Below are 13410 nucleotides of genomic sequence, written 5' to 3'. Positions count from 1 at the left end.
CTTAAAAACGCGGTCTAAAAATTTCGATTTATTGTTTTTTAATCTTTTTTCGCGGGTAACATTTATCAGGAAAACACTCAAAAACCAAATTTTTGACGAATTTTAAATTTGAATCAAAATTTTTGGTTTCATAATTTCTAAAATCTAAAAAAGAGATTTTTGATTTCGTACCGGGCCGCGGGTCATATTCAGTGTTTAACTTAAAGTTTATCAGCTGATACTAACCTTATAATTGTGTGTTTTACATTATATTGTACGGGTTAAAATAACAAGCTTTTTTGTTGTTAAATTTGGGGTACCTGTAAAAAGCGTTTTTAATAATGGTTTTACAATTTGGAAATTAATATTATTTTCTTTTAAAAATCAATTTTTATAAATTACATTTAAAAAATATTTTTCAATTTTTTTTTAATTCGACCACGTGGTTTTCCTAATCCAATCCAAAACCTTTTTCTTTCGATCCTGTCTCTTCTATCGTATTCTCTCTCTCCTATTCCAACATCAATATGACGTCATTATTCCGTTTATCCTCAAATAAAAAGCGAGCAAGCGGAATCCAAATACACCCAATCATCGCACAAGTAAAGTAACTGCGCGATTGCTACCCTACAGTTATTAAATTTCGCGTTTCGGTCTTCATACATTTGTTGGTTGATCAAAAACATCGCTTTATACATATTCTGTGTTACTCTACATCGACCTTGAGGGTGCATTCTTTGTACTGGAAAGTCGCGCTTGCATTTTCCGATAAAGAAATACTGTTCATAACTTTTATGAAGCCATAAACTGACTGTGTACCCAGATAGATGCTTCGCTTGTTTTGGCATATCAATCTGCAATAAAAAGATAGTTGTTAAAGTTTTAAACTAGATATATGCAGACAACATCAGCGTGGTGTAGTGGTAAGAACACACCACACATGAGGTCGAGGGTTTAATCCCCACTGATGAGCCGGCACTTAATCAGCAGCATAATTACCGGGCAATTAGAGTCTCTATAATATCCCAAACTGCCAAATTCAACTCGAGACTGGGTCGGAGTAATTGATGTTACTCTATGTTTAAGTCGCGCATTCGACTTTCCCACATCGAGGATGAAGATATATACAAAAAAAAATCGTTAATAGTGTTAATCAGTAGAGATATACTTATAATAATTTGGCTAGTTACAATAACTGAATTTAATAATTTTAATTTTATTTTTTGTATTTTTGTTGTTGGCGTAGTTAGAAGTTAAGGCCTTTAACCTACGTAGCAAGGTCTAGGGTTCGATTCGGGGAAAATCGGTTACTTATTTAATAAATATTAATGAAATTTATGATAATATGAACTTTTAAAATTTAAAATTAGGTTTTAAAATTATAAAGTTAGCGTGTTAATTTTAATATAATTTAAATTTAAATTAATAGTTTTCGAATAAAACGTATGTACCTGCACGAAATATCTAGAAATTTAGATCGCAAAAATATTACCGTTTAATAATTTTTAAATAAATAAATAAATATAGTTTAAATTAAAATATTAAAAGTACTAGAAATATTTAATTTTTGATATTAAGTATACGCAAAATGGCGCTCCAATTAAATATTTTCAAACAAAAAAATCAACACAACATATATAATTTGAACAACTAGATTTTAAGATAAAAGAGCAAGTGTTGTATATATGTTGTTTAATGTTAAACACTATATCTAAATCCTAAGGGTTAAAATATTAGTAAAGTTAAAACATAGTTAATCATAATGTCATTTAAATCCTTCGTTAATTTCCTACCACAGACCTCGTTTTTAGTCATTTTTAATACTTTACGTGGGTTGTTGTAAATATTTATTCTATATTTTTGGCCCGTGTTGCGTGATTTTTAATTTTTATTTTCAATGTAAGCCCACCCACGAGATTCCTTTAAAAATTGTTTTTTTGAGTTTATAATGTAATTGTTAAAAAATTAAGTTTATCGTAATTTATTTTGTCTGTTAATTTGATAAATATGCGTTTTGGAAGTTTGTAGGCAGTGGGATTCGAACCTGTTGCCTTTGGGGTTAAAAAGGCTTTTTAAAGTTGTTTACTTAATTCTATGCGAAAAAAGAAATTAAAAAATATTGTGACTACTTTTTGTTCCGTATATTAAAAAAAAAATGTCAAAAATAAAACGGTATTTACCGCAAAAAAACATAAAAATTTAGTTACCTTATATTCGGTTGGACAAGCTTCCCTAAATTGCGGTACCGTCGGTTCCATTCGACGGAAAATACCGTTCGTTTTGACCACGGGAACTCTCGACCGGGCCATTTCTTCTAATTCCCGCGACTCGTTTTTCATTTGCTCGGTGCTGAAAAAACGGTGCCGATTCGACTCGAAAATATGTGTTATGTTAAATTCGTTGTTGTTTAAAACGGTCTGACATTTTTCAAGTTTTTTCGAGCAGGTGTCGTACTTGGTATGTGTCGATTCGAGGTTGTGTAGTAACTGAAGTATGTCACTCGAAGATTGTTTATACGCCTGGAAAATAAATAACCATGATAACTATACGATATTTGGCCATTTTTGTTAATTATTTACATGACATAGTTCTTACATTTCTACACATGGTTTTTAACATGACATAGTTATTACATTTTTACACATGGTTTTTAACATGACATAGTTATTACATTTTTACACATGGTTTTCAACATGGCATAGTTATTACATTTTTACACATGGTTTTATAACATGACATAGTTATTACATTTTTACACATGGTTTTCAACATGGCATAGTTATTACATTTTTACACATGGTTTTGAACATGACATAGTTATTACATTTTTACACATGGTTTTTAACATGACATAGTTATTACATTTTTACACATGGTTTTTAACATGGCATGTTTATTACATTTTTGCACATGGTTTTTAACATGACATAGGTTTTACATTTTTACACATGGTTTTTAACATGACATAGTTATTACATTTTTACACATGGTTTTCAACATGGCATAGTTATTACATTTTTACACATGGTTTTAAAAATTACATAGTTATTACATTTTTACACATGGTTTTTAACATGACATAGTTACTACATTTTTGCACATGGTTTATAACATGACATAGTTATTACATTTTTGCACATGGTTTTTAACATGACATAGTTACTACATTTTTGCACATGGTTTATAACATGACATAGTTATTACATTTTTGCACATGGTTTTTAACATGACATAGTTACTACATTTTTGCACATGGTTTTACAACACGACATAGTTATTACATTTTACACATGGTTTTTAGCATAACATAGTTATTACATTTTTGCACATGGTTTTTAGCATAACATAGTTATTACATTTTTACACATGGTTTTTAGCATAACATAGTTATTACATTTTTACACATGGTTTTTAACATGACATAGTTATTATTATTATATTGTCAATGGTCTGTGAATTACTTAAAAAACAATGACATTAATTATTGTTTATATACGTCACGTTAATCCTTTATTATTTAATCGAAATTAATTTTTAGTAAAAATAATTTTATTGAAAATTAAACACTTGCCAAAAAAAATTATTATGTTGTTATTTTTAAACACTCTAAAATAACTTAAAATATTTTTTTATATTATTTTGTTAAATGTTAGAATTATAAAACACGGTTAAAGTTTAACCCCCAAAAAATTGAATGTTATGATAACATTTAGTTTAGCATTTTGCAAGATTAAAAAACAATCTTTTAGGAAAATCCCGATTTTAAAAATAAAAATAATTTAATTATCTAGTTTTGCCAATATTTCTTGATCAAATTTTTTAAACATTTATTCAAAAAATTACTTTTTTAGCACTAGGACAAAAAATGAAAAATAATCGAATTATTTGGTATACAAAGGCTACTAATGCATTTACAACAACTTTTAATGAATTATTTTTTAATTAACCAGTTAAACTGTGTTAATAATATCGTTATAAACATATATAAAAAAAAATTTCAACTTACATGATACATTTCTCTTGACATGCATCGATTGCTTATAAAAAAACTCAGTAAATCTTTCGATAAATTGCCACATGATGGTAAGCAATTTCTACAAGTAGTCCATTCCAAGTAATTACCTTTTGAAGCCGAATCACAAAACGCAATACAACTTTCACAGTCTAGACTAAACGTAAGGTCCATAATAGCAAGAAAAGCAAATGTATAATGAATTAAGTGATTTGGCATCACAGTTAGGTGTTCAACTCGCTTGTTGTAATCCTGTATTTAATTCCCGATAATCTTATATGTTCATAGTAGCTTCTCACAGCCACAACTTAACCTTAGACTGTGTAATTCCGTCTGAGCTCCTTTGCAATTTCGAATATTAAATTTTACCACTAACCCTTTCAATAGTAAGCTTAAATTAACTATTGCAGTAACATTAACCATCTAAAAAACATTAAAATTAAACCCTTAATGTGTTTTGTTAATTTTAAAATTAAATTTAGACCTAAAACACCACCTTATAAAGTGAAATTATTAAAATGAAAAGCGAATTTTGACGCATCGCATATTTTCGAGTAGTCTGGTTGAACTGTAAATAACCAGAGGGCTAACAACTAAAAACTTTGCTATTTTTTTGAACTAGATTAGTCAGTTTTTTACCTAATCTTGCCCCACCATCTTTGCAACTTATTCAGTCTTAATTATATTAAATTATTTCTTTACATCCGTTTATGACAAATTAACGCACAAAATAATATGCCGAAAAAATGTCAAATATTTTAAGTTTTTTTGTAATTGTACGCGGGTTGAATTTAAATAGCAATTTCAGAATTTAATTAATAAATTCAGTTTTGTTTAGGCTATTGTTTGTTTTTTTATTTAGGTTTCTTAAATTTTTGATTATAATAATATTTAGCTATCAAATTTTGAGTTTATTTTTTTAAATCCGTTCTGAAAAAAAAATTTTATTTCGCAGAAAAAAATGCCTAATAAATACAATAACTAATAATTAAATAGAGCTATAGTCTACCTATTATATACTGCATTATAAAATAAACTTTTTTCTTTTTTTACTTATTATTTTCCGATTAAATAGGTTAAATACCACAGCGCTTTGGGTATTTTAAATTTTTACAGAAATTTTTGTGTATTTAACATTTTGAATATTTTTTTAGGTTTTTGCATTAGACACGTTTTTTTATTAAAATACGATTTTATAAAATTTAAAATTTTTTTAAACCTGTTTTTTCTTTTTCTATCTCATTTAAGACTAGGTAGGGGTAAAAAAACAGTAGTTCAACCGTACATTATTAATAATATATCAAAAATAAAAATAAATTGAAGTTAAAAATGCGCTAAACTTTATCTGTAAATCCTGCTTTTCTAAAATCGAAAATAACACAAAAATCTTGAAAAATTTCTTTTTTAAATACTATCCAATATAATGTTGATTGAAAAAATCGATTCGAAATATGTGAAAATAAGGCACGCGACCTTAATACGATTTAAAAAGATTAAATTCTAATTCCATTGGGTATTAGGTGAATTTCAAAACGACACACCCGTTCTTAAAAAGAATTAATATTCTGATGATTGATGTTATATAAACATATCCTTTTTGATTTTTAATATTATTTTGATATTTAAAAACGACCTAACGATTTTAATAAGTTAGTTACATAACAATTTATTATAAATCTTGTTAAACCGGTTGTTGTGTTTATATCATATTAGGAAATGTTATTTAATTTTTGAAAAGTTTTAAAATTTCAATTTTTGAATAAAAAATGTATTTTTTTAAATAAAACAATAGCGTAGTGTAATAATATACCCAATTTGTTTTAATATACTCAAAAATTAATCATAAGCGTAATTATCGGAGATTTATATTCTATAAAATTCCTAACTGGAAAAGTCAACTTGAGACTGGGTCGGGGTAACAAATGTTACTCTATGTTTAGGCTGTGAAGTTGACCTTCCCACATCGAGGATAAATATATACAAAAAACGATACAATAAACAATATAATAATACGAATTAAGGACAATTATAAAAACCAATTTTATGGTAAAAACGTAACTTAATTAATACAATGTCATAAGGTGACTATACCTAATTTATTTTTAAATTAGTCCAAATATTAAGCATAAGCAAAGATCGATAACTTATTAACAGTGTCTTTTATTATTCTATAGTTAAAAAACGCATGCAAGAAAGGTGTTATTTACACTCAAAAAATGCAAAAAAAATTCCATTCCTAAAGGCGAAAATTTTTGATTTTCAATTCCGCTTTTACAAATACTTTCATAAAACCACAGATTTTAATATCAACATAATACGCCGGCGACGAAACTAAGATGTAGATATAATTGCTTACATATAAATAACATTAAAACGGACGAAATATAGTCAAAATAAATAACGACGTATTTCAAAAGCGATTTTTTGCGACAGTACCAACTATTTTGCTCAATATTTAATCTTCTAAAATGAACCTATAAGGCCTACTCTGTAGTATAACTTATTCTTTATATCCAAAACCGCGCAGTTCGTTTAACTGTTTAGTAAAAGCGCTAAAACGTGATGTAGTCTGATAACTGTTTTATTTAATATATAACACGATATGTTATGATGTTTATAAATTTTTATTTTAAAAGTTATTATGTCATTTGTTTAGTAATAGGTTCTCTTTTTTTCGTATTTTTTTAATAATGCAAAAAAAAGTAGACGAAATTACACAATAAATAAAGACGCGACTGATTTTGACACTTGAGGTCCTGAGTTTGATTCCCACCGTTTTTACTTTATTTTTACAGTCATAATTTAGGTCATGTCTAATACAAATTACCAGATTTGTTTTTGGGCAATAATTATCAATACTGACAGCGCGGTGTAGTGGTCACTTGGCTAAATGAGGTTTGGGGTTCAATCCCAACTGCTCTCATGTTGTAACGCCCTTGAGTAAGGTGCTATAAACGGTTTAAACTCTTGCTGAGCTAATTCTTAATCAGCAGATTGATTAACAGGCAATTATAATCTATATAATATCCCAAACTGACGAAGTCAGCTCGAGACTGGGTGGGTAACTAATGTTACTCTATGTTTAGGTTGTGAAGTTGACTTTTCAAAAACAAAAATTTTTAATTTAATGTTTATATTTTTTAGGTGTTGTTCTGGGGATTAAGAGATCTAAAAAGAGTTCAGTTAATCACAGTTGATCGTCCTCGAGTTGATATTGAGATTGCAGGAAGAAGTGTATCAAGTTGTCTTATCAACAACTATAAGAAAAATCCAAATTTTGCTGAACCTATTCGCTTTATTGAGGTATTGATTTTACAATTGTTTTAATTTTAATATTTTAGTATTAAAGGGTCTTGGGTTTGATTCCCACTGCTTACATTTATTTTTATTAATTTTTCTGGTTGTTAAAGAGTTTTTGGTTTGATGCTTACTGCTTACATTTAATTTTTTGATTTATTGAGTGTTATAATTTTTTAGGTTCAATCTTCACATTATGGGGTCATGGATTTGATACCCACTGCCTTCTTCTTTTTTTAATTTTTTTTTTATTTTCCACTTGCTTATAAAATATTTTTTGGACATTATAAGGTCCTGGGTTCAATTCTCACCACTTCCTTGTTGTTTTATTTTTTATTAAGTTTTTTATTTAATTTTAGTTTTCTAATTTATAAAAATTTTTTGGTATATAATATGATATTCACTACTTTTTTGTTATTTAAAAAAATTGTTGGATATTATGAGGTCCTAGGTTCGATTCTCATTGCTTCCATGTTGTTTTAGTTTTTTTAATTAGTTTTTTAGTCAATGTCAGTTTTTTAGTTTATTAAAAAATTAAAAAAAAATATTTTCTTTAACTTAAAAAAAAAAATTTAAATAATAAAAACAAACTATTTGTTCTGAAGGATGTTGATCTTCCGGAAGTTGAGTATTGGTGTCCTCCGATCAGCATCACAGTTGTAGATTGCAGAGCTTTTGGAAGAACTGTGTTAGTTGGAACCCACATCATCAGCAACATTTCTAAATTTGTCTTCCGCCCACCAGATAAATCAAAAATGTTTACCGGTAAAAAAAATATTTTTTTAAATTTTTGGAGTTTTTTTTTTGTGTTTTTAACGATTGTCTAAACAATTAAAAAACGTGAAAATTATAAAAACAACTTTGAGAAAGAGATTTTTTAATGAAATTGTTTTTAATTTAAAATTTTATTAAACAAAAATTATTTAATTTTAATTTTTTTTCAACAAGCGGCTTGCAAATTATTTGCAACAGGAATTCAAGGTAAAAATAAATTTGTTGGGAATGTAATTTGAATCCACATTGCATTTATATTAATTAAATTAAAAAGTATTTTGTGTTGTTGTAATATTAGTTCGGTTTTGTATTATTAACTGTTATTATAAGATATAAAAAATTAACTTTTTGAAACTTTTGACTCAAATTTTAATAATATATTTTTATTTTTTTTGGTTTATTTTTATATTTAACAAGATATTTTTGTCATTTTTTTATTAATTAATCAACTTAATTAACTATAGATGAAGATATAAGAAGTAAAAAGTCTAAAATGAAAGGTTTTTATTTAGTTTTAATTTAAAATTAGCTTCTAAAGCACAATAACCCTTTTCCTACATTATTTTCACTTTTACTTTAAAATTATATTTTTTCTTTACTTCTTCATTTTTTTAAAAGTCTTTAAAAATGTTACTATTTATAAAACTTTATTTTTTTTTATAAATTCTATTCACTCTGTTTATAGTTAGGACCACTTTTTCTATTCTAATTAACTTTAAAATCCTTACTAACGGTGATAACTTAACTTGGTGGTTTTATTAATTTTTTTTTTTTTACTAAACTTAGTTTTATGCATCTATATTAACTGTTATGTTTTTTTTTTTATTTAAAACACTTTTAAAAGCATGTTTAGCTGAACTTTTAAGTAACACAAATAGTTGTATTTTAAAACTTCTATTACTTATTATAATATCCTCTAACATAAAGCTTTTAATAATTTGCATTTTAATGTTTTAGTTTGATTAAATTCTTTTAATATATTAGTAATATTGTATAAACAATCTGTATATAATAGTGCTGTATATGTTTATTTTAAATATAAAATAAATAAAAACTGCCGTTTGCGGTGTGCAGGTAAATTATCGCGCACAAATTCATAGACCATAAAGTGAGCTATTGACTAGTTTCTTTCTATAAATACATTATTTTTAATTAAATTTATAATATGCAATTAGTAAAGTGATAAATACGTTTAACTATTAAAAAAATTTAAACTATTTTGCGTAATTAATTAAATTTATTTGATTTAACAGAATTAAGAATGAAACGAGAATTTGGTTCCACAACCAACGATGCTTTTATCACTATAGGTGGTGCCTCTGGCCCCCAAGGAGGAATGGTGGAAGTAGATTTGGAGGTGATTAACAAATTTTGGAATAAAAGTTTTTTGTAAACTTTGGATGTGCAATATATTAAGTTAGAGGTTTTTGGAATTTTGTCCACTTGTTTAATAGGTTGTTTTGGGGGGTCTTTTTTAGGGGTTAAAAACTGGGGTAAGGCATTTCTTTGTAGGGTTGGGTGATTACATTTTTAGAAGGGGATAGTGGTTACTTTTTTGGAGAGGGCGAGTGTTTTTTCTGGAGGGGGTAAGTGGTTTTTTTGGAGGGAGTAAGTGGTTTTTCTGGAGAGGGTAAGTGGTTTTTCTGGAGGAGGTAATTGGTTTTTCTGAAGGGGGTAAGTGGTTTTTCTGGAGAGCGTGAGTGGTTTTTCTGGAGAGGGTAAGTGGTTTTTCTGAAGGAAGGTAAGTGGTTTTTCTGGAGGGGGTAAGTGGTTTTTGGGGGCGTTAAGTAGTTACTTTTTTGAAGAGGGATAATTTTTTTTAATACCTATTTAATAAAAAGTTTATATAATTTTTTTTTATATAGAATATTAAGGTTTTTATGCAAAAATCAATTTTAGTGAAAAAGAAATGCTACTTGCCATGATATTAGTATAATTTTGTTATTGTTAAACTAACATTTATTGTTGTTCAGGATGGTGAGAAGACTGCCAAAGACGAGGAAGAAGCTTTGGATGAAACTGCACTTGATTGGTGGTCAAAATATTTTGCTTCACTGGAAACTTTAAACGAGGTAAGTTAAACAACAAAAATCTTGTGTTTTAATTTGTTCCCAATGTAAGGGGGTCAACTTCATGGCCTAAGCATAAAGTAACATCAGTTACTCTGAACCATTCTTAAATTATTACTCTGATCTAGTAAATGCATCTTTAATGTGTAATACCTAAACATAGAATAACATCAGGTACCCCGACCCAGTCTCAAGTTGACGTTAACATTTTGGGATGTTATAGAGTATTATTGTTCGATAATTAATCTTGTGATTGGTTTTTGGCTTGAGTTGCATTTCTAAGTTAGGAATATTAGTGATCTTGTGATATTGTCAGATTTTCAACTTTCAGTTAAATTTGTGGGTTTGAAATGTCATTACAACTTGCATATAGACTACAGTAGGAATCGCACCCAATACCTCTACAGTAGGAATCGCACCCAATACCTCTAACACTTTTAAATTTATTTTAAAAATATTTTTAATTAATTTAGGAAAAAATGAAACTAGATGAGGAAATGATCCAGGATTTGTATAATGAAGGGGAAGAAGATCCACAACCTAATAACAAGGAAACTAAAGATCCAACTGTGGCAGGAAAAGCTGTAAATGATGGTATGTTATACTATCTAATACTTTATTGTTTTTATTATAAATTTGGAAAGGTCGTCGTTACGTCGAAAACATAGAGTAACATTTGTTACTCTGACTCAGTTTCAAGTTATAACCCTGGCTCAGTTTATTTAACCTTTTTGTAAAAAGGCTAACTTCGCATCCCAAATATTAAGTGAAATTTGTTACCCTGACCAATTTTCAAGAAATTCTTTTGGGCTGGTTTATTTATTCCTAATGTAAAAAAGTTGATTTTACACCCATAACATAGAGTCCCCTTTGTTACCCCGACCCAGTTTTGAGCTGGCTTTTACAGTTTTAGAAGTTTAATACATTTATTTTTTTATTTAATTTTATCCAACTTTAGCTGCCCGGCATTGGTATGGACAAGCCAAAAATACAAAGATGAAGGGTATATAATGATTATATTTATGATGCTTTTGGCTTTATTGCATAAAGGCATGCATGCAGAAAACATTAATTCAATAATTTGCTTGCAAAAATTATTAAAAAAGAAGTTAAAAATATTAATTACTTGATTACAGCATGGTGGTGTAATACAAAAAAATAAAATAAAAAAATTAATTGTAAATATTTTTTTATAAATGTTGTTTATTCAATGATGGGTAATTGCTAATGCTTTAATTATAAGTAATGCTGCAAAATTTAACAAAAATCATTTAATTTTAATTAATTTTATTATTTAATTTGCTAAAAATTATATATAGTTCACCTTAAAAAGTTGTCAATTATTTGCAAAATTAAGACAAAGTTAATTTTAAATTAAAGTTCTTATAATATTAAACTTTAACATAGTTTGGTTGGTAAATATCCGAAATACTATTTGCAAAGCTGAAATTGTAGTTAATTAATATCATTTAGGCTTCTAAAGTTAACCTATATTTTATTAAACTTACATTTTTTTTTTAAACTTTTTTTATTTAAATATAGAGGAAAAAGAAAAGAAGGCAGCTTCCAAGTTTCTTAAAGGTGCAGTTGGTGCAGTAAAGAATGCAAAGAAGATGGTGGTAGCTCCAGTTTTGAAAAGAAAAGCAAAGAAACTACCGATCGACGAACTAAAGGTAAAATTATTATAAGTTATTTTTACAATAGCAACTATTTAAAAAATTGTTTTAACTGTGGTATAGTGGTCAAAACACTTCGCTTCACTACATCAGGTCCTGGGTTTAATTCCCACTGCTCTCATGCTGTAGTGTCATTAGGTAAAGCGCTGTAAACGGTATGAACTTTTGCTGAGCAAGCACTTAATCAGCAGCTTAATTATCGGGCAATATTAATCAATATGATCCAAAACTGTCGAGAACAACTTAAGACTTAATTGGGTAACTGATGTTACTGTATGTTTAGATTGTGCATTTGACCTTTTCACATTGAGGATAAATATATAAAAAAAAACAATTTAAAAAAATATTTAACTTTTAAATTTTTTTTCAGATTTACGACACTGAACTTGAAAATGCTTCAGACTTTTCTGGGTTCAACGACCTTTTGAATTCATTTGACCTTTATCGGGGTAAGCGTGAAGACCTTGCTGATGATCACGAAGACCAGAAAAGAATTGTGGGTACTTTTAAGGGGGGTTTCAAGATTTATCGTCACCCTCTACCATCGTATATTGAACAACCTGACCCCCAGTTTGGAATGTTTAAGGTAAGAAAATTTAAATTCAGATTATGATTAAATTTTTTTACCCAAACCCAGTCTTAAGTTGTACAAGTTTAGGATATTATTGACCCCATGATATTACCCCAACCCAGTCTTAAGTTGTACAAGTTTAAGATATTATTGACCTCATAATATTACCCCAACCCAGTTTCAAATTGTACAAGTTTAAGATATTATTGACCCCATGATATTACACCAACCCAGTCCCACAACTTTTAAAAATATATTTAATATGAAAAAAATTTTTTAGGGGTTGCCATCAAATGAACCCATTCACGTTTTAGTCCGAGCTTATATTATTCGTGCAACCGATCTTCACCCTACTGACCCCAACGGTAAAGCTGACCCATATATTGTAATATCACTGGGTAATAATAAGGTTAATGATAAGGAAAATTATATTTCAAAACAACTCAATCCTACATTTGGAAAGTAAGAAATTAAATATTATGTTGTATATTTTCTAAAATTTTTAATATAGATTTATATTTAGCACAATATTATTATATTGTAAGACTGCCTTTCCATATAATTCTAAAGAATTTTTTTGTTGTAAGAACAATTTTTTAAAGCCTAACCATTTTGGTAACATTTTTTGTTTTATATTATTATTAAAAATTCCGTTAGGATATAAAAATGTAGTGGTTAGAATATTTAGGCTTACTAAAGTCCTGGGTTCGATCCCCACTACTTTTTTTTATTTTTTTATATATCTTTATCCTCGATGTGGGAAAGTCGAATGCGCGACTTAAACATAGAGTAACATCAGTTACTCCGACCCAGTCTTAAGTTGCCTGTTGCAGTTTGGGATATTATAGAGACTATAGTTGCCTGCTAATTATGCTGCTGATTAAGTGCTGGCTCAGCAGGAGTTCATACCGTTTATAGCGACTTACTCAAGGGCGCTACAGCATGAGATCAGTGGGGATTGAACCCACGACCTCATGTGTGGTGTAGCAAGTGTTCTTACCGCTATCTTCATGCTATAACCCCTTTCAGTAA

At 28.1% G+C, this 13410-nt stretch overlaps 1 protein-coding gene across 1 annotated transcript in view; it reads left to right on the top strand.

The window, feature by feature from the left end:
- Positions 1-13410, top strand: part of LOC145753010 (otoferlin-like) — a 38396-nt gene that overhangs the window by 19424 nt on the left and 5562 nt on the right. Inside the window, exons 29-39 of the mRNA XM_082569388.1 lie at positions 7136-7294; positions 7894-8053; positions 8237-8269; positions 8527-8562; positions 9316-9419; positions 10036-10134; positions 10605-10725; positions 11090-11134; positions 11674-11804; positions 12178-12393; positions 12659-12840. Coding sequence (XP_082425514.1) covers positions 7136-7294; positions 7894-8053; positions 8237-8269; positions 8527-8562; positions 9316-9419; positions 10036-10134; positions 10605-10725; positions 11090-11134; positions 11674-11804; positions 12178-12393; positions 12659-12840 — 1286 coding nt within the window. The remainder of the gene's footprint in view (positions 1-7135; positions 7295-7893; positions 8054-8236; positions 8270-8526; positions 8563-9315; positions 9420-10035; positions 10135-10604; positions 10726-11089; positions 11135-11673; positions 11805-12177; positions 12394-12658; positions 12841-13410) is intronic.

The sequence above is a fragment of the Corella eumyota genome, chromosome 5 (genome assembly GCF_963082875.1).
Source record: "Corella eumyota chromosome 5, kaCorEumy4.1, whole genome shotgun sequence".
Lineage (NCBI taxonomy): Eukaryota > Metazoa > Chordata > Ascidiacea > Phlebobranchia > Corellidae > Corella > Corella eumyota.
The sequence above is the reverse complement of the archived record's forward strand: the minus strand, read 5'-3'. Positions and strand labels throughout refer to the sequence as shown.